The sequence below is a fragment of the Nymphaea colorata genome, chromosome 13 (genome assembly GCF_008831285.2).
Source record: "Nymphaea colorata isolate Beijing-Zhang1983 chromosome 13, ASM883128v2, whole genome shotgun sequence".
Taxonomy (NCBI): Eukaryota; Viridiplantae; Streptophyta; class Magnoliopsida; order Nymphaeales; family Nymphaeaceae; genus Nymphaea; species Nymphaea colorata.
The window spans coordinates 11503986-11529181 of record NC_045150.1 but is presented as its reverse complement, the minus strand read 5'-3'; the positions used below and the strand labels follow the sequence as shown (position 1 = coordinate 11529181).

Genomic DNA, 25196 nt, shown 5'->3' with positions numbered 1-25196 from the left:
TTAGCTCTTGCAACCAAAAAATCCTAATTCGGCCCCTACTTATACAAGTTAGATTTCAGCACCCGAAAGCAATTCTAATGGATGGCAGTCTTCCATCATTTATGAGAGAGAATATGTAGCACTTACAGGAATAAACTTTAACAACACTACTCAATCGTCGTTGCATATAAAATGCAATTGGGAGTGGAGATCTGGTTCCCCATGGAGCCGCCTATTAAAGGGACCTGCATCAACCAATTAGGAGTTAGAAGAAAACTTATAAGCCTATATATAGTGTACTTAGGTTGAAGCAGTCCTTCCATCTTCTAATTCTTCCTTCAAGAAGAAGAAGGAGAAGAAGAAAAAGAAGAGCTAGTTGCAGTAGGACTAGTAAATGGAGGAAAAGCTGACAACCTGTCGTAATGGAGTGGAAGGGGCGATGCCGGCGGTGGCCATGGTGGTGGTGCAGGTGGGGTTGGCCGGAATGAACATCCTCTACAAGCTGGCAATAGACCGAGGAATGAGCTTCCGCGTGCTCATCGCTTACCGCTACATTTTTGGCTCTGCCTTTATTTGCCCTATAGCCTTCTTCTTAGAGAGGTAAGCCCATACATGTAAAATCCATGCTAGTGTTCAAACTGCCGATCTCTCAAAACACTCCTTTTTATTCAGTCTCGGGTTTAATCCATCAAATTCAACCTTATTGTTTAGGTAAAATATAGACATGTTTTAGTATACAGGTATGAATTAAACATGCTATAATTCAAGTTGTTTTTATGAAAATTGTTGAATTTTTTTTACTGCAAAAGCTTTGACGTTGCTGGAGCCGTACATTATTTATGGTTAAAAGAATAAACTTGAACTTGAAAAATGATTTATGACTTAATATTTGATTCTTATGATCATAAAATCATATCTATAAGCTTATATTATGCAAAAAAAATTGCTTTAATAATATCTTTTAAGAGTTTGTGAGTAGCTAGTAGCAGCTAGTCCATGGAGTAGTCACATGTTTCTAGAAAATCACATTCTTTAGACATATAAAATGAGTTTTGTATGCTAAAAAGTCCTTACTGGTGATTAATTATAAACTTTTAGAGAATTTCAGTCCCACACTCAAAAAACACCATTTCTATATAGATTACTGGCTCCTCTAATTAAAAAAATGCTTAATTTTTCTCTCTATATGTACACCATCATCGATGCATGCAGGAAGGCCAGGACGAAGCTGACTTGGATTGTACTTGGCCAAAGCCTTTTGCAGTGGACTTTTTGGGTAAGAGAGAGAGAGAGAGAGAGAGAGAGAGAGAGAGCAAGAATGTGTGTGTGTATGTGTGTGCATGTTTAGGACTCTCTTTGTATGTATGCATGTATGTATGTGTGTGCGAGAGAACCTGCTCGAAGGTTGTCGTCCGACGAACTAGGATTGTGGCACTGAATTTTCAGACTTTTCTAAGCAAAAAGAGAGAGTTGCATATGTCATGTACACATGCCCAGCCACATATCACTGTGGATCTGAGATATGCGTAGATCTAAGATTTATGAATTTAAGGTCCCCCATATTTCAAATCTATGGTTTTTAACATGCATATGAATTTAAAATTCAGCTACCATGATCCCTGAGTTTGTTTAAACTAAGGAACTTTCAAAACACACCTTTTTATACAGCCTTAGATTTCAAATCTCTCAAACACAACCATAGTGACAGATAGTTCCTTAGTATCCTCAACTTGCTCCTTGACTTTGTCCTTAGTCTCCTCAACCACAGAAATGCTGCACTATTTATGCATTAGAACAGTCATGGAAGACTACCGTCCAAAAATACATTTTCCATGTCAAATGCCCCCTTAAATTATTTTTCTTTCTTAGTAGACACATTTTACTTAGTTGCTTATCGGCTTTTTTATAACAGACATTCTGAAATTCCAACTTTAGTATAAATAATAAACTATAGATATTTATGTTTTTAATTTACAGCACATATAATATGAGTACTGCAACCAGGGACGGAGTCAAGGAGTCAAGGGGGGCCCGCATGTGCCTTGGCCCCACCTCAAATTTTTTTTTTAATTTACGTGTAAATTTTAGAAGATTTTACTTGTCCTATATAAAAATATTAAAAAATGATATTTCGGCCGGTGTCAAAATTTAGAGACTTTAATTTGTTCCCCCTCATGAAAAATTTATAGCTCTGCCCCCTAACTGCAACCGTATTGTTCTGAGAGTTTGAATTTTATGAAAGATTTCTTCGATCAGTATCATGCCGCATGGGATGATGATATATGAAGATGTAACTTACATTATCATTTTTTGCAGGGCAACACTGAATGACATTTTCTACTTAATCTCAATGAAAATGACTTCAGCGACATTTGTTTGTGCAATGGCCAACCTATTACCTGCCTTCACCTTCATGCTCGCAGTCATGTTTCGGTAGCTTTTCACTTAATTCCCTGATCTTTACCATCTTGTTCTTCTTTCTTTCATTCATTCATTCATGCCAATAAGGTTCTCTCTTGAATTCAATTAGTTTATTGGATAACTGCAGATCATCCTGGATCATGGTTCCTTAAGCTGTTTTCAAGCTTTAAGCAGGGACTAATGCTTCAAGGATTTATTTATCTTAAGGGTAACTAAAACAAGGGTTAAGCCATGTACTTACAACATTAAGTTAATGCCCTGGATTAAATGTTTGGGCCCCAAACACAAAAAGAGAGCATTTGTTAGTTTTACACTATAGCATGGATTGGAGATCCACGTTGGAGGTGGATGCTACACTTTGATAAGACTATGGATTTGGCTATCGGGGATTTTAGATCCCCTCGGATTTGAAAGATCCAAGGGGAGTCAGACTCAACCTTAGCATCTCAATTCCATGGATTTGAGGTTCGACCTAAGGTACAAGACCTCTCAGTGATCTTATCTGAGATCTGAGGTAAACAAACACCGTCATGGTTCTCATATAAAAATTAGGATCCCAGATCAGCTTCCAGGTCCGAAGCTAAGCATCTTCATGCAACCTCCCACAAAAAAAAAAAGGAAAAGCACCAAAAAAAAAAAGGTTACATATGTTCTGCCCCAAGATACAAGTTTTGATTATTTCCTATTTTTTAGAACAATCAAGAAAATATTTTAAATTGATATAAATTTGAAAAATAAAGTGACATGAGCATATAATATAATAAAGGCTCGTTTGGTAAACCAAATAGAACAATTTGTTTTAGGCAGATTCACGAAACAATTACATACTATTCCTTTTACCAAACAGATCTAAAGCATCCAAATGTAAAACATTTGAAGCTTTATATGCTTTATATGAAGTTTGTTTGTGTTTTGGTTTATGCATGGTGTGCTGACCAGAATGGAAAGGCTGAGAATTAAGACACGAATAGGGCAGGCCAAGGTTATGGGGACCCTCATAGGCATTGGCGGGGCCATGCTGCTTACCTTCTACAAGGGTGCCAAGTTCCAGCTATGGCCGGTTCACAGCCAGTTGCTTCACCATCAGGCCGACCAGCAGCACAAGTCAGGCAACCAGCAGGCGTTGGGCACAATTTTTGCTGTTGACTATGCTTTGACCTATGCGATATGGCTGATAATCCAGGTGCCTTAAATCTTATTACACTACCAAAAAAAAAAAAGTAGATTCAAGAATGGCCGAAAAATGTCGGTACAAGAGGAAGTAATGTCGACAAAATTTTTGGTTGTCGGTGAAAACTATCACTGACACTTTTGTTGCACGCGTTGTTGTGCCCGTCGGTGTAAACATTTTCATCCATACTTCATAAACGTAGTTAACAAACGATTATTGTCGTCCAGAGGATGTTGGTAATAATAAACTTTTACCGACAATCCTGTGAACGTTGGTAAAACATTTTTATCGACACTTGCATGAACATCGGTAAAATTTTTTATCAGACATTATACTGGACGTGGGCAAAACATTTTATGGACACAGTTCCCAAACACTAGAACAAATGCCCCATTGAGCATTGTCTAGAATGAGAACATGATAATGAAGTTTGATCTCTAATATTTGCAGGCCAAGATGAACGACAGGTATCCACATCCTTACTCCAGCACAGCCCTCATGTGCCTGTTTACAGCCGTTCAGTCCACATGCATTGCAGGCGTTGTCGATAGGACTATATCTGCAAGGAAGCTCAGCTGGGACGTCAAGCTCTTGACTGCATGGATCCTCTTGTCAATGTTGAAAGGATCAAATTATTCCCCATGGGTCTAACAAGTAACTAAGGAGGCGTTTCTATACCCAGAATTATGGAATTTTACCATCAAGATGGTTATTTTTCAAGAAATTAGAATCATTAAACAAATTGGGTATTTTGTTTCTGGAATTAGGATCACATAAGTTTGAAGCATGTGACTTATGAAAGCACTTGGAATTTGATTCAGTTCTTTCATCTCAATTTTCTCTCTTGGTTGCACGCAGGCCGTGTTCGTCTCAGCGATGGTGTTGTCTCTCATGTCATGGGCCGTATAGGAAAGAGGGCCAGTGTTCGTCTCTGTGTTCAGTCCTCTCTCACTTGTTATCACTGCCATCTTGGGATCCATATTTCTTGATGAGACTCTCCACTTAGGAAGGTAAAAACTTTGAAACTACTTCATTTTTCAGGTCCTGTTTATACAAAATTGGTTCTTTTCCCTATGAACCATATTGCAAATAGTCTCTTTGTTGAGCGGTTCTGCAATTTTTTCTGTCTTTTGTATCGTTGTTTTAAATATTGGTCTCAGAGGATGGTTCTTAGTTCTTGGAGGATGCATGGTTCTCCAAACTGACGATCTCATATCAGAGGCCAGACCTAAGATCAACATGAAAATGCCTGATTTCTGACATTAAATCCATGGATCTCAAAGTCTTAAGATATTCATACCTGATAACATCTGATATGACCCACCAAATTTTTTAATGTATGATCCAATTGTGGTTTCAGTGTGCTTGCTGCTGGATTTATCATCTTGGGACTGTAGGGTTTAGGGTTTAGGGTTTAGGGGAAAGGAAAAGAAATGGAGCAACTTATTGCTCAGCTTCCTACTCAATTGTCATCTGGAGATCCAGCTAAAGCTTCTTTTGGAGGCATGCTTCTGGAGTCTCTGGGTTCACATGATGAAGGAGAGACGAAGTACAAAGGAAAAAAGGAAAATACTGTTGGTGTTCAAGTTGGTTGAGTCAGAGTGCATGGAACTCTGCTGCAACTCTGTTCAACCAAAGAATAGCTCATGATATGTATTAGCAAATAAAAGCAGCACACGTTCATGAAGCAACACTGCCGTAGGTTGACTCATTCCCGTGGCACTTAATTCTAAGAGATGGAATTAATATGAGCTTGTCCATGGTGAAACACTTCATCGAAGAAACGTTTAGAAGTGTGAACGTTGCCGGTGAATGGATGAGCCAATTTGCTTGGGTTCATTCAGAGTTGGGTGTAATACTGATAATCGAACAAGTTCCTGTCAATTGATGAGGAGGATAGTTGGGAGTGAATGATTTTTATTATACAGTAAATTATTGTCTATGTGATTATAATTATGATGATGGCAACAGATCGTATGCATGCATGATTAACGCCTAAATCCTAATCAGGATGAAGAAAAGCTCATATATGCAAGCCAATGTCTAAGCTATAAATTCTCATAGATACATGTTCTATTAACTAAAACTAATTAGTCATGTAGTTCAGTTCAGATATGCATGCAGACTGATTTCTTTAGGATCGATTCTTACATGCAATATGCTGGAACTTTACTTGCTTATAGGATTTTCAGGTGATTCAAAAATGGATGGTTTGTGAAAATATTTTCAAAATGTTCTTACTAATAAAAAAATATCCTGCAAAAGTGATAGATTCGGGCATCGCTTCTTAACAAATCAACCATATAAATAATCTCTGCAAGGCGATTTAATCAAAATTATTTGTTGGGTGCATATATACATGCTTGTTCTTCCCATGAATCTAAATCATGAATAAATGCAGCTCCAATATGCAATCGGAACTGCAAACTGCAGCAAGTCATGCTACAAAATCTTGTATTGGTGTGTATGAGAGTGAGAGGGCATACAGTTAAATACGCTTTCAGCTTGAACACAGGCACAAGCATAGTACTAAACAGAGTCCATAATATGTTATTCCTGTGAAGACTCAATACAACTTCAAAGAATTTGTGAAGAAGCCAATTTGGGCCCCGTTGCAAAATACTTTCACTTCCTGAGAATGAAAAATCATCATTTATTTGATGGTGGAGAAATGCGGCCATACAAAATAGACATTAAAAATCTCCAAGTTCTCTCAACTTCTGCACTTATTTACTTTTAGCACAGAGGACATGAGTAATCACAGGAAATTAAGCAGCTTTCTTGGGATTTGCATAGAAGAATGTGAGCTAAATCCTCTGAGACTAGATGAGAATTGTCAGTGTTTAGCAGCTGGATGAGAAGTACTACTTGAATCTTCTTGATTTCTGGTTTTCTTCATTATCTGTTGGCTTATTAGACATTCTTGCATTTTCCTAGATAATCCAGTACAGAAAAACAAGTTGGGATGTTAATCTTTCAAGTTTGTGTAACAGCGGCATCATCTCCTTTTTCAAGTTGGCAGGAGTACAAGTATGTTCTCTGAACGTCCGACTTTTTGAATGTGGAACCACCAGTAGCTACGGTCACATAGTTTCTTGTTAGTCTCCAATCAACAGTAAATTGCACATTCTTTTTAGTCTCTAATCAGCAATCCGGCAAGCGCATGTGAACCACCAGTAGCTACCGTCACATGGCTTAAAAGCTTTTGATAAGGGTCACATTATGTTCTTAAAACAAATGTTCCAAGATCATCATATTCTGCTGCCAAAAAAATATGAGATGATTATAAATGTTTTTCTTACATCCAACAGCAAATCCAAACATTACTACACAGTGGTTTATTGAAATAAGAACATGGTGTTCTTGGAATGTGCATTCTACGAACATGTGTTCCAACAACTCAATATTGACCAGTTGATGCAGGTAATTAACTACATAAAATATTTTTCCTTCTTTCTTCTTCTTTTTGTCTGTCTCAAAGTTTTATGTAAAGAATATGAGCATTACATCAGATGAGAAATGTTGACAATAAAATATTTTTCCTTTTTCTTCTTCTTTTTATCTGTCTCAAACTCAAAGTTTTATGTGAACAATATGAGCATTACATCAGATGGGAAATGTTGACAACCATGTGCACTCTGTAGACAATAGAGGGGAATAAGGCATATGAATGTTGCATTCAATCTTATTACTTGAGAAATGTTATTTCTTGTGTCTATTTCAAAGATAACCACTTATGGAACTTGTAGTCATGCATAAGACACATGTAACACTCTTCCATGTTATGAAACGTGAACCAAGTACAGTAAATTATTGTCCATGTCGCACTATTGAGCATCACATGCACACTTAGCTAGTACCTGACTGTAATGTCCCGAACCACCCACTTTAGCTGAGGATAAAACTTAGAAACTATATCATACTTAGGGCTCGTTTTGATGATTTTTATCTTATCCTTTTTCAGGCATCCCACAACCGGTCTGACACTCATTGGCATCGACCGACTTTTCTTCTCTCCACTGCAACCCTGCTGGGGGATCTCCCCTACTTTTTATTGACAAACTCGAATCTGCACAAAATAGACAACAAGAAAGAGGGACCTCACAGTTATCGCACCTCATTTCGTCTTAGAGTCCTCAAAACAGGGATCCATGAAGAGCTTGACAACCTGTGCAGGTGGATTACAATTAGAGATGTACAAAAACTTCCTAAGAAGAAAGAAATATGATGAAACAGCCAAGAAGTGATTCGGTTGACCTTTGCTTAGGATCAACCCTTTCCTCTAGCAAATTGGTCCCAGAATCAGTCGAACACCCTTGCATGCATTGGGGATCAACATTAATATGTGGTCGAAAATCTCCCAACTTCCTACACTGCCAGTTTTACTAGAAAATTTGCATACGTAGCAGACCTACTCCTCATTGTTGGTCTTGATGACGAAACCCCATGAGATCTGTTTGTGTTGCTCCTAACAGCAAAGCCAATGTCAAAAATTCCTTTGCAAGGGGTGGCCATGGATTTGGGAGAATTTTAGTAAATGGCCACAAGGTCGTTGCCTCCCTCAATGAATTAGAAGCATTCTTGGAAAGCAAAAACATCTTCACATCAAACCAAGTTGGGATGTTAACCTTTCAAGTTTGTGTAACAGCGGAATCATCTCCTTTTTCAGGTTGGTAGGAGTACAAGTCTGTTCTCTGAACATCCGACTTTTTGAATGTGGAACCACCAGTAGCTACGGTCACATAGTTTCTTGTTAGTCTCCAATCAGCAATCCACCAAGTGCATGTGAACCACCAGTAGCTACCGTCACATAGTTCCTTGTTAGTCTCTAATCAGCAATAGAATGTTCATTCTTGTTAGTCTCCAATGAAATAATTTGGAACTATAAACAAGTTAAATCTTAACTATCCATACCACTAACATGAGATGGAGATGCTGGCATCTTTAATGTCTAGTTCAAGATCAAATCCAATGAGTATATATGTAGCTTGGAGGGGTTTAAATGTTTAATCAGCATTCAATCTACAGTTATTCATCCAAGTCTGAGAACATGCTAGGATGAGTCTGAATGCCAATTAGAATCTAATTTGGTAGAAACTTGGTGAATCTGGTTTCCCATTTGTGTGAAACTTCACTTACTTAGAACGGGGAACTTTCTTCTGACATTGTTCATTTTCACTTCCCCTTCTGTCGTTTCATTTCTTTCTTTGTTTTATCCTTTTTTCTTAATGTACCCTGTGATTTTTTACAGTATCATAAAAATGACATTATCTTGTTATAGGTGTACAATTAATTTTCCATCAAATTTTATGTTACTTACTACTTACTTTCAGGTTTTTTAATTATTACCACCACTTTAATGTTCATATTTTTGCCTATACAATTGTCACCACCATCTCGCTCTCATTTCATAGAAATTTTGTCTCTGTTTCCTTGCTTCTATTTCCATTACATTGTTCCATGTATCCATTTTTCTTCTTGGTTGCTATGGTCCAACGTAAATGTTATCGCCTGTCTGACAACATACGAATGACAAAGAACTAAGGCAAATCCAAGAGTTTCCTACGTCAGTTCTGCTATTTGCTTCGATATCCAACAAATGTAGATGAAAATCTGATCAAATTCACCACCTTTTGTCTAATCTGTCGATGGCCAGAACCTGCATTGATCCAAGGGGTTAAATTATTTAAGTTTTTCTTCCCAAACTTCCATCATTTTTCAAAAGAAAAAATGCGTTACATTCCCACACGTTCCACAATTTCTTATTATTTCTACGCCTATCGATAGAGAAAGCACAAGTCCAATCATCTACCAAATTGCACCTAAACACAAATGTCTAGTAGACCATTAAAATTGCCGGCATTCAGTTGACAGACTCTATTCCTGTCAATGGTGTTCCAGCATGCAAGTGAAGAGCACAATCTCCAACAACCTGCACCACGATCACCATTAATTGGAAAAACAAGAACTACAATTATTTCCATGCAAGAGAGAGAGAGAGAGAGAGAGGAAAAAGAAGGAGGGGGATGGTTGTTCGGGCATGAAGGAATACTTAATAACGTTCCAAATTGACTTGCCAATAATCAAACCTTTGCCATAGATCTGTAGGAATATTCAGTAACTCCAGCAATATAAGGTGTGATCTGCACATTTGGGTGCATAAGAATTGGATCATCTGGATCAAATGGCTCAGTCAATGCAACGTCAATTCCCAGACCACCCAAATGTCCAGATTCAAGAGAGGATTTAACAGCTTCATAGTCTAGGAGACCACCACGAGCAACATTGACCAGAATAGCACCCTTGAGATAAAACAACAGTTTGTGAATGATATGGAAGTAATTACAATCACTCAAAGGTGCTAATTAGAACAAGTTTTTTACTTCAAAATTAATGAGTCTGGAATATCTTTAACGAGAAATATGTGAGGTAAAATTATATCCTTAACAGATGTTCTTATTTCTTAATAAGTGCACCTCGGATGACAAGCTTGATTGCAAGTCACTAAAATTTTATTCTTAACAGATGTTCTTATTTCTTAGTAAGTACACCTTGGATTACAAGCTTGATGTTTATGTTTTCTTTGCTCATGAGGTCAGGGATATATAAACCAGAATGCTGGGTCAGGGATAAAAACTTGGCGTTTTAATCTTGATGTTTAAGTTTTTTTTATCATGACCTGTCAACATCATCACTTAAAGTGCTATTCACTGACGGTATGAAAATGACCCGTCAATAAAAATAAAGTTTCACCAACGAAGTTCAAGAGCTGTCTTGGTTACTTGACTCTCAACCGCTTAATGAACGATCATGTAAATTGGACCATATGAATTTATTTACGGTCAGAGTTGGCAGGCAGCATTCGCCAGCAAGATCCATCTAAAGTTGGAATCCCGCTTGCCAACAACTTAGAAAATTTTGAATCCCCAACTTCGGAGCACTGCATTGACGAAGCCGCAGCCCTCGCTACTTATTAGGAACCTCCTTTAGGTTTCAAGTTTCGAGTAGCTGTTTCGCCTCATGAGTTTAATGAAGGAAACTGGAGATTGTTGTTTGTAAATAGTGAAGTCACATCAGCATTATATGGATGCCTGCCTATTCAGGGGAGTATTGAATCATCATCTTCTTAAGACTGTGTCCATCTTTGTCAACTCCAGCTGTAATGCAACACCCACATTATAAAGAGAGAGAAAGACAGAGTGCGTGTTAAGAGAGAGAACATATATATATATATATATATATATATATATATATATATATATATATATATATGAAAAATACATACTTCCACTGCTTTCTTATTAACCTGTATGCATAAGACCAGTCTATAAAAAGAAAGTTTCACCACGAGGTTCAAGAGCTGTCAATGAATAACATTTTCAGCGATGGTGCTGACTGGTCATTAGAAAACTTTTACATCATGGAGTTTCCGAAAAAATTTCATGAGTAAAGTCCTTTTACTGACGGCAGGTTGTCTTGTCAATTATTTCTGTTGAAACTCAACTTTTACTGACAGCTAGCTAGCTGTCAGTTATAAATGTATAGGAGTATCACAAAGTTGGTCTAAGTAAGTAAAAGCTGTTAATTCCCTTGTTATTTTTGTTCTTACGGAGATTGTTTTCCCCTTTTTTTGCTCGAGCGCCCCATACCTCGATTTCGTCTGATCGTTGTTACTTTTTTGTTCTTATAGAGAGAGATTCCACTTTTTGTTGTTCAGGGAGTATTTTGGGGGTTTAGGCCACCAGTATTAAGTTGTCCAGGGAGTATTTTGGGGGTTTAGGCCACCAGTATTAAGTTGTCCAGGGAGTATTTTGGGGGTTTAGGCCACCAGTATTAAGTATAAGTATGAATTAACCCGATCACCATTTAAAACGTATTACTTTAATGTAAGTTTTTTTACTAGCTTATAGATCTGGTCTAATTAACTCTTAAGAATAATTTGATATATATGAGAGGTGTGTTATTTTGATATATATTAAACATGTGGTGTGTTCCTACCTAGGAATTAAACGTATTCTTTCAATCATCAAATATTAATAGCTTCTAGAATATATTGAAATTTTCAGCAGTATAAAAATCAACATTTTTTCTGAGCATAGCTTGAATTTAATCATAAGTACATGCGTTATATAGCATGTCCATCTTTTCATCTAGAATATCTTTCAAGACGAATTCTTGTTGGACTAGAAATGTATGGTATTGGATAAATATTTTTCTCTCTCTCTCTACACACACATATATATATATAGATTACCAAACCACTGAAGCTAGTAGTAGTACGTTGCTCCTGAACTGACCTTCATTGAGTGTTATGGAAACAGCAACGAGATGTTATATTGTTCTTATAAGTGCACACTGAACATTTGGTTAATATATAGAAACGATAACTTATAATTTTGAAAATTTTGTATATTTGTGGGGTATTGATTGTTTTATTTAGCCATATTTATGAAGAATGATGCGATCTAAAACTTGTTTTCTCGTAAACAAGAGTATTTGTAGGTCATATAGATATATGAAGCTATAAAGTAATGTAAATAAAGAAACATGCAACACGTTTAGAAAAAGGTGGACATAGACAAATGCAGCTATGCGTGCACATAATGTTAATTTATTTTATTTGAGTCTGCTTGTTGCGTTAGTGGGTGTTTCTTGATGGAGATGCTTCTTAAATGCAAAAAAGTGACGACAGTCCATTTGAATCAGCTCTCTCTCTCTCTCTCTCTCTTTATATATATATATATATATATATATATATATATACTAATAAGTAAATTTTTAATTAAGGGCACTAACAAGTTTGTGTTCACATATAGAGGTTTCGGAAAGTTAACAAAGATCGCATTTGCACTCCTCGCTTATACGTCTGGCTCCCTACATGGCATGCAGGTGCACACTCATATATTCTTACGTACACAATATATATATATATATATATATATATATATATATATATATATATATATATATATATATATATAGTAATTTGTAAAGCCCAGGAAACTAGGGCACGGATAAAGCTAAAACTAAACCCCTCAAAATAGATGGTTTAGAACTTTTGCACCAACCATATTGATATGATCTAAAGAAGGCTTTAATGAAATATGCATATTAAGTTAATTATTCTTTTGAGTCAAATGGTGCTTTCATAGTAATTGAAAAATCAATTACTTTTATAACATCAAAATTTTACTAGTAGAAAAACTAATATTTTTTTGAATAACTTATATTAAGACTTCTTTTATGATTAATTAGTATTTACAGAAATGTTAGGATGTCCATATTTTGTTTAAATACATTTTAATGAAAAATTCAGTTGTCATATATATCTCTCTCTCTCAATATATATATATATATATATATATATATATATATATATATATATATATATATATAGAGAGAGAGAGAGAGAGAGAGAGGGAGAGGGAGAGATTAGTAGAAAGTAGATGCTTAGGTCAGGGATAACCAGACCTTCTATTTTTTTGCTAAAAATGATTTTTGTATAAAATATATACGTATTAATATATTTATAAAAACATGCTTTGATTTAAGTTGTTTTAGGAAAATGTAGATTTTATTTATTGTCAAAATGTTGCTGTTATGAGGGCCATTCATTTTTTTCTTATTATAAAAACATACTTGCAGCCTAACAAAGCCTAAGAAATGATCAACTTAACATATGTTTTGGATCAACCTATTCTTGAGATCATATCAGTGCAATTAAATTACAAAAAAACATAAACATCAAGATTAAAACGCCTAGTGTCTACATATCTCTCTCTCTCACTCTCTCTTTCAATTATCTTCAACAGGGAAGTTCTCGTGTTATGCAAAAAGGCTGTTAAAACTATTTTTACCAACTTCTTTCTGGTTCGCCAACTCGTAGCAGGATTCCCTCACAAGGTAACCTCTAGGCTCCCTACTGGGCTGATGGAGACTCGTCGCCACTGCTAAATTGTTAAAAGACTTGCAACACTCACATGGCAGTCGTAGAAATAGCAATCCCTCTAGGCACCACATTGTTTCGACGGTTGCTTAGAAAAGAAAGGCTGTAGGTTTTCCTTTTTGTAAACGGACTCTAATTTGATTTGGCCTACTGTCTTGCTATTTGGGGCATTAATTTTACCATATCCATGTCACTCATCTTTTCTACCTTTCACTTTTAATCTTTTCTACGAGAACAATAAAAAGTAACAACGTACAGCATGGGTAATAACTATAGCACTAACAGTTTCAACACTTAGATGTTAAAGTATGACATTTGGAAGTGACTCAGTTTGTAATGGAAAAGCTATTGCGATATAAAATGTTTCAGTTATACAATGGTAAAGTTTGTCTCAATAATTTACTTGTCCAGTAAATCTGAATTGAGGTATCTATGAATGTTTAAGTCAAAGAAGATGGCTTCCCGGAATTTTTTGAAGTTCCTCATGTTCTAAATTCATGTAGCAAATACCAACACCTCCAAGAAAAAGATTTAGGGGCCATTTCTATACCTGAAATGGGGTTTGTATTTCAAACCCACTTTGAGGGCATTTAGACGACATCGAAACTGGGTTTATAGGTGTTTTGGAACCCCCTAAAAATGATTAATGGGTGTTTTTGATGACGCCCTCAAGAACATAGTTTTGTAGAAACTAGCTCTTGCGAAAGGTAAGTTTTTTAGTAAGTTTTTAAGAACCAGCTCTTTATTGGGTAACACACCTAAAACACATTTTCTTTTTTGTTTTGAATAACTTAGGGAAAAGTGGCTATTTGGTCGTTCACTCTTCGTTTGAAATCGGCTCTTATCAAAAATATGTTTTCTTAAGCTCAAGTGTCATCCAAACACTTCCGTGGTTTTTTCATCCAAAACATTGCGCTCATCCATATTGTGAGGGAATGATGGTAGTTGAGCAAAATGGAAGGAAGAGATTGTTTGTGTTCGAGAAAGATCGGGATCCAAAAAAATGATGAGAAGTTTAGATTGTCAACAATGTTACTCAACTGCATGTTGAAGAGAAGAAACCATGTTGTTGAGGTGACAGAGACAAAACATACATGTTTGAGGTAATGTACTGGTTGCAATCTCGATGTCCTTGAAGGAATTCATTGCAACCTCGATGTCCTTGAAGGAATTCATTAGATGAATGATGTACTGCAGGGCCGTGAACCAAGGTAAATCCAAATTCCTCTTCCACCGTGAAGAAAAAAATGAATTTCATGCATAGTTGGCTGACTCAACGAGCTCAGAAATCGCCCGAGTTAAGGTTGACTCCACTAGCTTTTGACTCGGCCTGACACTCTTCTTGACTCACCTTTGACTCAGTCTTGTTAAGCAAAAAGGCTGTTAAATCCTGTTAATAAACATTGTTGATCCGTGTTAAACAACAAAAAAGTTATTTTTTTATATAGGTGTCTTATAATCATTTAGTTATGCCCCATGAGAAATGAAAATTTTTAAAACAATGTCCCTTAGCCAAAAAATTCTCCTTACGCCATGCCATGGCTTTGACCTCACATGCTAAAGCATCATGAAGCTGAATAGTGGGACTACGAACGTAGTCTACGCAACCAAACATTTATAGTTGAGTCAAACTTTTTTGTGAAAGTATAATATCAGTGTCAATATTATGTTAAAACTTCAAGGATGTTAAAACTTGAAGTCAGCATTTGAAGTATGGTTTTTTTTCATCGTGCTTGAATTGGCACACTATGTGAACTGAACAATTTGGCCTAGTAACCATGAAATATCTGGAGGCATTGTTAATTTTAGCAAATTTCCTGCCTTCGATGTAAACAAAATTCTTATGCTATAGAAAATGTACGGTGATGTTTCATAACTGGACCCATATGTGTAGAGTATTATCAAGTGTAAATTTGCCCTTGGTTTAGGAATACCCATGTATGTCACATTGCAACTTCTAACCGCAAAAGGTATTTGAACTTGCCAAGACCTTAAGTTGAACTTGAGAGTGCAAATATGATTTCAAACATATAATTCATCGACCATAGTTGTTTGCGGTGATCGTATCATTGTTAGTGTATACAAGTAGAATGGTGATTTGTCCATTACTTCTCTAAATGTACACAATATAACTTAGAAGTAAGATCATGGTCCGAAGCTAGTCGAGGCAATACAAGGTCATGGGCACGCAATTTCTCACGAGTGTGTGGGGGAACACAATTTCATAAAACATATGAGTTATGGAATATTTTATATTTTTTTAAGATCACATATCTATGGTTATGTTGACCATATAAATATCGGATAAACAAACATTAGTTAACACAAGAAGATAATTTTCTGAAGGTTTATGTCATGGACATAAGATAAATAATCAAGAGCTCTTAAATCTATACTTTGGTAGATGCCTAAAAAAAGTCTCATAAAAGCCTTTTGACTCCCAAAACACACATGCAAATGTAAGTAACGAAATGTGCAACTATAATAATATACAGGAAGTTTTGTCATAAAATCTTAAAGCTTGGGCAACTTCGAAAGATGCCTATGCTTCCATAAGTGAGGAATAAATGCCAAAAATAAACCCTGAAATAAAATTTAGAATGATAAAACATAAGATTTTAAGGAAAGACAACATTGAACATCTCAAGTCTGGAAAAAGCAGTTAAAGAAAAAAAGTTATTTTACATTTGGTGGCAGAAGATGGGACAGTAATACTTTTCTTGTAGTGGAAAAGAAAATTAAACTTAGGGCGACATGATTATTTTTTCTTCAAAAAAATATGGTGACGTTAAATGAGGCGCAGCAATTTAACGTTAAAAACTAAAATACTTCCGTTAATGGTAGGGCGGTTTCGAAGTTGGGAGTGAGGACTGAGGAGTGATCACATAAAGAGAAAAGGTATTCACAGTTTTCACGGGAAAGGAAATAATCAGAACCGTCCACGTCATCAAGATGTGCGGTGGACATGCAGAGCCAGTTCCCCCCATTCATTTGGGACATTTTTACCCTCAAATAGTCAAATTCCTTCCCCACTAAAGCGGACCCTACGTCAGATGAAAAGAGACAAAAGAGCATTCTCAGAAAAAACTAAATACAGTAGCTCACCTCACCTGCGGATGTCATTAACGCGGTATAAATAATCGTTGGCCTGCTCATTCCTCCATTTCCGACTCTCTCCGAGAGGGAGAGGAAGCGGAGATGGTGGACTCAAAAGGAAAGGGAAAGGAGATTGCCGAAAAGTCTTCTTCCGGCAATAGGAAGTCCTCACGTCCTCCCGACGACCAAGCATCTGGTTCTCGAAAACACAGGCAGTCCGGGTAAAATCTACTGCTGTTTTTGTCATTTATACATGTAATGGGAGAAAGCGTAGTTGCTTTGTGGTTCCAGTTTTGATGGACGTGGTGCTGCATTTCGCTTATTTTCATTTTTGGTGTGGGGGTCTGCTTTTCGCTTTGCCGAATAAATGGGCGGTCCTGATATTCGTTTGGATAAGCAGCTGTTTATGTTTATTTAGCTCGAGCGTGTGGCATTGGGGGTTTCCTGTTCATAGATACCAAAGAAATCAAGATTCACACACATTTATATTTGTTTAATCTTGATTGTGCAATACATGTTTTATTTCAAAAAGTTTCGTGCATGAGGGGCTAACCCTGATGTTAGAGTTCGTGGGCTTAAACATTTATAGGCGTCAGAAAGATTTAAGACTTCTTAAAGTTTGAAACGAATCACTGTAGTAATCAAACACATTCAAATCCCGAAACGGGCTTCGTCCACCAAAGAAATTTTTATTTCAACGCGTCTTGCTCGAACTGCGTTTTGTGTGTTAATTTTTATCTCACGCGGTTCCTTAAAATGTATATCTCATTACACTGTCGTTTAGAAATAGTTGTTCCGCTCTGCATTCTTACGTAAAACCAGGTGCAGAAGAAACTCCAAAAACTCTCCCCTTTCGTGATCGATACGACGGCGGCTGTGGCAGCCCAATCGTTTCGGAACTCTGAGTAGCAGAGACCTCTTTGCATTAAGGGCGAGTTCCTTCTGTGTGGTAGCAACTCTATGAGCCCTTCGCCAGAGAGTGAGACTGTGAGAGAGATTAAGAAGTGCATTTCTTTTGCAGATTGTTGGCTCCGTCCTTTTGAAGAAAGAAAAAGCATGGTGAGAAAAAGGTGCCGGACTGGTGATGGTCAGCCGGAACGTCGCAAGGGGGTGGGAATGTACTTTTTCAAAGTTTTTATAGGAGATTTCCACAAGAAGCTTATAATCTCCCCTTTCCTCTTTATCTTTTTTTTTTTTTTTCTTTCTCTTTATGCAGTATACTTCTCCGTTCTTCGTCTTCCCATTTTTCTTGGTGAGTTTTTGCATTTCGTTTTACTGATGATGTTAGAGGGTTTTCAAAGCATTTGTCCCATCATCGCTTTTATCAGGAAAGCTTTTGTTTCTTTTTCTTTATGTTTTCTTTCCTAATAGGACAAGTCGCCGATGGTGTCCTTTTTCTTTCCTTCCAGTGGCTTTCTTTTTTGAGTGCTCTTGAAAGTGGAAGACGAAATGGTCTACTTGGAATGGTTTTGTGTGTTCTACTATACTCAAAGTTTGAGTCATGTACGTTGCAAAAGCTGCGAGGGGAACTGTTTAACCACGCCATTGCACCCCTGTCGCACCTTCACATGTGCTGGCGCATATGTTGGCGCACTCCGACTCCCCAAATCCTATCGCTTGTTATGTCAAGTGCGGTCATCATATTCATTTTGATTGGGTGCTTATCAAATGAGTCAAGAACTCGCGGAGTCATTAGCTTGTTCATAAACATTATGCTAATGTTCTGTCTTTTCCTTTTTACTATTTGTGGACTTGCTTTTTACTATTTGTAGACTTTGTGCGTCGTTTTTGCTTTTGGCATAAAAACTTCGCGCAAGAGGGGAAGGGAAAAAGTGTACGGGCCGGTGAAATTTCACCTGCTCGTATTCCTTGCAATCAAAACAGGGTGAACTTTCACCTGTTTCTCGTTAAAACGAGCGGGTGAAAGTTCACCTGCTCAAAAGTCCGACCTCGCAGGACGGACTTTTGAGCGGGTGAACTTTCACCCACTCGTCGGCTACCGACCAGACGGCGCAGAGGGGGAAGGGGACGACGCAGAGGGGGAAGGGAGAAGTAGAGGGGAAAGGGAGAAGTAGAGGGGGAAGGGGGAAGGGAGAAGCTGAGGGAGAAGTAGAGGGGGAAGGGGGAAGGGAGAAGAGAGGGGGAAGGGAGAAGCGGAGGGGGAAGGGGAGGACGCAAAAAAGGGAAGGGAGAAGCAGAGGGGGAAGGGGATCGGACGACGCAGAGGGGGAAGGGGTAGAAGCAGAGGGGAAAGGGAGAAGGGTTAGAAGCAGAGGGGAAATGGGGAAGGTTGGAGAGGGATTGAGCGAGAGAGAAGAAAAATAAGGAATAAGGAGGCCATTGATCTATTGCAGCCATGGCCATGGTAGAGAACGCCGGCGTGGATTTGGGGGTGAACGTCGGATCGTCGTTGGCTGGCCGGAATTTTGGTGACGAAGTGTTCTGTCATCTTTTAACGGTCACCTAAAAGGTCTCTCCTTCATTTTATCCTGTGCATCAAACACAGTTAATTTTACCCTACAAAAAACTTCCCTGCAATCAAACATGGCCTCAAATTGGAAGAGGGTTAAATTTCATCCTGTATTTTTTTCCAGAAAAATTTACAATGGTAAATTTACCACGTTAAATTCTTTCTTACAATCAAACTGACCCTTAGTTTCTTGCTTACTACGGAGAAGATAACATCGTTACCAACTTTTACGTGGATTCATGAGTCATGTGGACCAGATCTCCTTTATTCTCTCCCGTTAGTTTTTTGCGTTATGTGTCTTTGTTTTCTTTGCTTTATGTGTCTTTATTTTTCCTTTGTTGTACTTTTGTAACTTACCACTGTCGGTGCCACTCCTATACGATACATGTACTCATAGAGAAATTGGATGCTGGTGGTAGGACAGAGAATTGAAGTAAAACACTGGACAGAGTGATACTTCTTTGCAGACTTATATTAAATCTTGAAACTGAGAACCCATAGTTACTTCATTGGATTTCCTCCTCAAGTTCTTAATCTATGCATGTATAGGTAGGGATAGGATGTGACTAAATAAGCCGATTTTTTTATGAAAAAATGCTACTTCTTTTTTATTGAGTGAGTCAATTCACGTGAACAACGGCCTGGTTATGTAAGAATTTTATGGCATAGTTAATTTGGTTTTGCTATTTTAATATGGTTCTGTTGTCAAGTAGATTTAATAGATACAATATGGGGACAACTTGTCCATACAAACCCCTATGAACTTTAGACAAGTTTTACAAATGATTGGATGATCTTATATTGTTTGTTTCTTTTCTTCTTTCAGGTGAAAAATTCAAATAAAATGATTTATTTTTTTATGTCAACCCTCTAATTGGATGTAATAATGCCAGCGCTGTTGTGTTTGCAACTTTGCACAAGTGAAGTGCACTTCATGTATGTATTTTATGTACCATGAATATCAGCTGGACTAGACTTTTCTTTTATTTTAAACTTCTTTTGATTCCTCTATGGGCATTGTTCTGTCTTTATTTTTTGCAGTGCATGCCTCCCACTTTTGCAAGATTAATTGAGGATGACTCTTCTTATGGTGCTGCTTTGAACACTTCAGTTGGTTGTTACCAGGATATAGAGGTTCTTAAGGACAGTTATTGAATGTTTCTTCACAATGGTTGGCATGCATTTGTTGAGCATCATTCTTTACAATTCGGGGACTTTCTTGTTTTTTGATATGATGGTGATATGGAATTTGATGTTAAAATATTTGATAGAAGTGGATGTGAGAAAATTTGTTTCAAACCAGTTCAAATGGATGATAAGAAATTCATCCCGTGTAATCCAAAGAAGAATGTCTCTCAAGCAGATGGTTATATGTGCAACCCTGAAGTACCAAGAAGTGAATGTGCTAAGGAGGTTGCCCAAGACAGTTGTTAATGGTCGAGGCAAAAATGTAGTTCTTCCAAGAATTTTGTAGTTAAGGTATAAGTTTAAAGTAATTGAAAGTTGTTGAACTTTTGCTTCATTTATATTTGTAATTTGAAACCTTATGTTATTATATCAACAATATTGTGAATATTAAGATGTTAATTATGCATAGTCTGGTATTTGTGTTGGGATCACAGTAATGGCCAACATTTGTATCTTAGTGTAAGCTTGATTTTAGCAGGGTGCATATGTTCTTGATATGACTTCTCGTAGAGATCCGTTAAAGTCAAAGATGTAATCTGGAACTGCAATAAATGGATCAAGCATGCCTCAGGAGGCTATTTCCTTAGAAATAACTCCTCCTAGTTTTATGATTACAATGTCAACTTCAAGCATTAACAAATGCTGAGTTGAAATGACTTTTAACGGATCTCTATGAGAAGTCATATCAAGAACAACTGCACCCTGCTAAAATCAAGTTTACACTAAGATATAAATGTTGGTTATCACTGTGATCCCAACACAAATATTAGACTATGCATAATTAACATCTTAATATTCACAATATTGTTGATTTAATAACATATGGTTTCAAATTACAAATATAGATGAAGTAGAAGTTTAACAACTTTCAATTACTTTAAACTTATAACTTAACTACAAAATTCTTGAAAGAATTACATTTTTCTCTTGACCTTCGACAACTGTCCTGGGCAACCTCCTCAGCACATTCACTTCTTGATACTTCAGGGTCCCACATATAACCCTCTGATTGAGAGACACTCTTCTTTGGATTACACGGGATGAATTTCTTGTCATCTATTTGTATTGGTTTAAAACAAATTTTCTCACAACCACTTCTATCAAATATTTTAACATCAAATTGCATATCACTGTCATAATGGAAAACAAGAAAGTCCACGAATTGTAAAGAATGATGCTCAACAAATGCATGCCAACTATTGTGAAAAAACATGCCATAGCTGTCGTCTAAATGCCCTCAAAGTGGGTTTGAAACACAAACCACATTACAGGTATAGAAATGGTCCATAAGTGTTTTTCTCTTGGAGGTGTTGGTATATGCCACATGAATGTATAACATGAGGAACTTCAAAAACTGATAAAAATCTTTTGAGGCCATCTTGCTTTCAACGGTTGATGTTTTTAGCATATGCGAAACATAATGCAGAAAATGAAAACAGATAGAAAGAACAGAGCAGTGTTCAACGACAAACCTAAACAAGTTATTAAGCATGAGTACTATTCATTTACCAGTCTAATTTCTTTATGTGCTCTTTTAAATGCATTTACCCCTTTTAAAAGCTCCAGCTGTGGTCATTCCACACCCACCTACCGCACCATCGCCCCAACCAACATCAGTCCAGCAACCACGCGGTGGGCTCAATGCTGGCCATGGCGAACACATATGGCTTATAATCCAGGTGATTAGCTTAATCACTGTTGCATCCTAAAACTAGGACTAATTTCCAATTCTTGTGTTCAATTTATGTGATAGGTTTTGTACAAAGGCTAAGATGAGCAAGAGATATCCGCACCCTTACTCGAGCTCAGCCCCCTTGGACCTGTTTGCAGCCATTCAATCTACATGTGTTGCCGCTATCACAGATTGGGATCCATGTGCATGGGAGCTTCGTTGGGATGTCAACCTTTTGACGATCATCTATACGGTACATGGTTTCAATTGTGTATATATATATATATATATATATATATATATATATATATATATATATATATATATATATATAGAGAGAGAGAGAGAGAGAGAGAGAGAGAGAGAGAAAGCTTGGTTAGGACGTTGACCTTTTGACGGTCATCTGTACATGGTTTCACTTGTGCCTGTGTGTGTTTCATATATATATATATATATATAGAGAGAGAGAGAGAGAGAGAGGGAGAGAGAGGGAGAGAGAGAGAGAGAAAAGCTGAAATCCTCTGGCCGTCCATGCAATGCATCGAACTTTGTGCTGTGAGAGGAATCCAGAAATCTAGAGAGAGAAGATAAGTGCTATACCTTGGGTACTAGACTCACCCAGAATGATTCAGAGACATACTTTCTACATTGCCGGTTCAGAAAGAAATAAAGATAAAATGTTGTGAATTAATATTTAGACGACCAAAACAATGTTCTATCTTTTTTGGATCTAAATCCAAAAAAGAAACAAATTTTTCTCATTTTCAATGATCTGTTAGTACCTATATATATAATCGATCACGTCTGAAATACAAGACGCATTTCCTTAAATTTCTCTTTGTTCATTCTTATTGATGTTACCGGAATTTCACACCATTGTCTATACTGACTTCTTTTCTGCAACAGGGTGAAACTGTGTTTTGACAAGCAGGCTGCAGAATTTGACTAAAAACAAGAAGGTTTTGACAAGGGTGCCATAGGGAGCGAGTGATCAAAATCTACTAGATCAGCACCAAAAGAGAAAGACTAAAGACTAACCAAAATCTACGTTTTATTGGATCTCCCTGTAACTAAGGATACTCTCTCCCTCGTGACGAATGAAAGGAGAGATTTCTGTCGTGAACATAGGCACTTTCCTGCCGAACCACATTGACTCTTGCTTTTGTTCTCTCTTCTTTCTTGCTATCTTGCTTTTAACTAGGGACCGTCCTTCGATATGTGGCCGCTGTAGCTAATCAACCCCTTTTGCCCAAGAGATTTGGATTTGGCCCAATTTAAATAATATTTAAATTCTTACACCTACCCATTTCTCTCTCCCGCCACCTCTTGTATAATGTATAGGAAAGAGAGAACCCGTGACAACCATTTTATACCAACTGATCAATCTTAAGTTAACTTATACCGTATCAAAACTAAGTAATAGTAGTTAGATAATGAAGTAAGCAGGTGGAATATAAATTCATCGGTGTCATCACAACACGTGCTCCACCTGAACAAATTTTCAATTTTACTGCATGATTCATTGCTGTTACCATGACTTCTCATATTTTTCAGTTCCCGTATCTGACAATATGTGGACTTATTTTTTAACTTGTTCAGAATTGAGAGTTAATGTTCCATTTTATTATATTCCAAACTTCACATAAAGAAATAAAATTCTAGCTTTACTGATGTTATTTTATAAAGATATATATGAAAAATATCGAAACTTAATTATATTTCAAGGAACTGAAATAACCCTCATATGAAGCAATGGGTCTCCATTAAGGAAACTCATTTAATTCCTCCTTTGAGGGGTATTTCAGTCCCTTGAAAATACAAATGTATTTATATATTTTTTTATCTTAATCTCCGATATTTGTGTCAAAACAATGGCCCACATAATTCCCATCAAATATTACATATGATCTCTCTCTCTCTCTCCACACACCACACACACACACACACAACTGACCAACATCTATGTTGGATGGTTTTTTTTATATTTTGTGACGCTAAAAGCAGTTGCAAATGGTGCATTCCATGATACCAGTTGATTGAGTAATATATATATGATTATTAAGATTGTTCAAAATGGTCCCTAGATTCTGTATGTGTAGAGATTGGTGACTTATATTTTTCCCCTTTTTTTATGAGCTTGCAGGGCATACTGGTATCAGGCTTGGTTGTGGCTCTCATTTCATGGGCTATTCAGATGAGAGGACCACTGTTTGTCTCAGCTTTCAACCCCTTGTCCCTTGTCACTGTTGCCTTTTTTGGGTCCATGTTTCTTGATGAGGCTCTTCATCTAGGAAGGTAAAATAGCACTCAAGACGCACTTAAAGGTTGGAAAGAAAATGAAACTTTCTTAGTCATTACCAAGACAGTGTATATAATGTATGGTTATATATTATATTATTTAGTTCCAGTTATATATAATATATGGAACGTCCAATAACATAAAGTTCCCAAGATGTAGAATGGAAATTTGAAACGATATACAGTAAGCAGCAGAAACACCTTGTGGTTTCAGTGTGGTTGGTGCTGGATTGATCATCTTGGGACTGTACACTGTGCTGTGGGGCAAAGGGAAAGAGGTGAAGGAACTTATCCAGCTTCAGGCACACAGATCTGCTGCAGAGGCAACTAAACTGGATTCAGATGGTTTGCACTCGACAGGTGCAGGCATTGGTGCGAATCAAGTGCCAAAGCACAGCATAAAAGAAGATCAGATAGACAGTGTTCAGTTGTAGCTAATTGAGTCAGGAGCATGCAGCTCTCACAGCCAATTTTTCCATGCACTTAAGAAGAGTCCAGCATTAAGCATTAGCATGTAAGGAAAGAGATGCTAAACAAGAGTTATAAATGAGCCAATATCTTGTTTGCAATCACTTATGTGCACACAGAGAAATCTAGTCTGTTCATGATCAAGGATGTCACTGGATATTGAATCTGAATTGGTTGACCACATTTGGAAGAGCAAATGAGCATATGCCGTGGTTTGGGTTTCCTTTCTGAGGTTTTACTGTTGAAACTGATCCTTGGATTATGTATATATATATATATATATATATTACCCGACAAAATGGGTAAGGACAACAGGCAGACTTTTTGAATTTGTGTTAAAAAGTGTTTTAAACAAAATGTGAACCAAATAATGTGTTTGTAAACACTAATTTAATGTAAATTATGCTTCAATTCAAGTTATTTTTGTCAAAATATTGGACTTTCTAATACCAAAATTCATTTTTAGATTATTAAAAAACCATGATTA

The 25196-nt window shown here is 36.9% G+C and overlaps 2 protein-coding genes across 6 annotated transcripts in view; both read left to right on the top strand.

The window, feature by feature from the left end:
- Positions 1-279: 279 nt before the first annotated feature.
- LOC116266672 (WAT1-related protein At1g68170-like) overlaps positions 280-25196 on the top strand; it is a 32729-nt gene continuing 7812 nt past the window's right edge. Inside the window, exons 1-7 of one of the 5 annotated variants that reach the window (XR_007575143.1) lie at positions 280-579; positions 1192-1255; positions 2296-2412; positions 3340-4225; positions 4430-4581; positions 6509-6601; positions 7536-8712. Coding sequence is in view for 3 of the 5 variants with exons in the window: in XM_050081144.1 (XP_049937101.1) it covers positions 2240-2412; positions 3340-3583 (417 nt within the window). In the remaining 2 variants the exon portion in view is untranslated. Of the gene's footprint in view, positions 580-1191; positions 1256-1775; positions 2413-3339; positions 4582-6508; positions 6602-7535; positions 8713-25196 lie in introns of those variants that run through there. The other 4 variants (XR_007575142.1, XM_050081146.1, XM_050081145.1 and 1 more) reach the window with 4 other exon arrangements.
- On the top strand, positions 16645-24810 carry LOC126410677 (WAT1-related protein At1g68170-like). The gene is made up of 6 exons (XM_050081147.1): positions 16645-16834; positions 19910-20019; positions 20125-21950; positions 22025-22196; positions 24087-24238; positions 24456-24810. Exons 4-6 carry the CDS (start codon positions 22044-22046, stop codon positions 24673-24675), a joined length of 525 nt encoding a protein of 174 aa, XP_049937104.1. The 5' UTR covers positions 16645-16834; positions 19910-20019; positions 20125-21950; positions 22025-22043; the 3' UTR covers positions 24676-24810.

Bases quoted from the DNA above. Each gene is read 5' to 3' on its own strand.
- LOC126410677 (XM_050081147.1), top strand. From the start codon at position 22,044: ATGAGCAAGAGATATCCGCACCCTTACTCGAGCTCAGCCCCCTTGGAC. The intron at 22,197-24,086 runs GTACATGGTTTC...ATGAGCTTGCAG, and splicing joins TTTTGACGATCATCTATACG to GGCATACTGGTATCAGGCTT. The intron at 24,239-24,455 runs GTAAAATAGCAC...TTGTGGTTTCAG, and splicing joins GAGGCTCTTCATCTAGGAAG to TGTGGTTGGTGCTGGATTGA.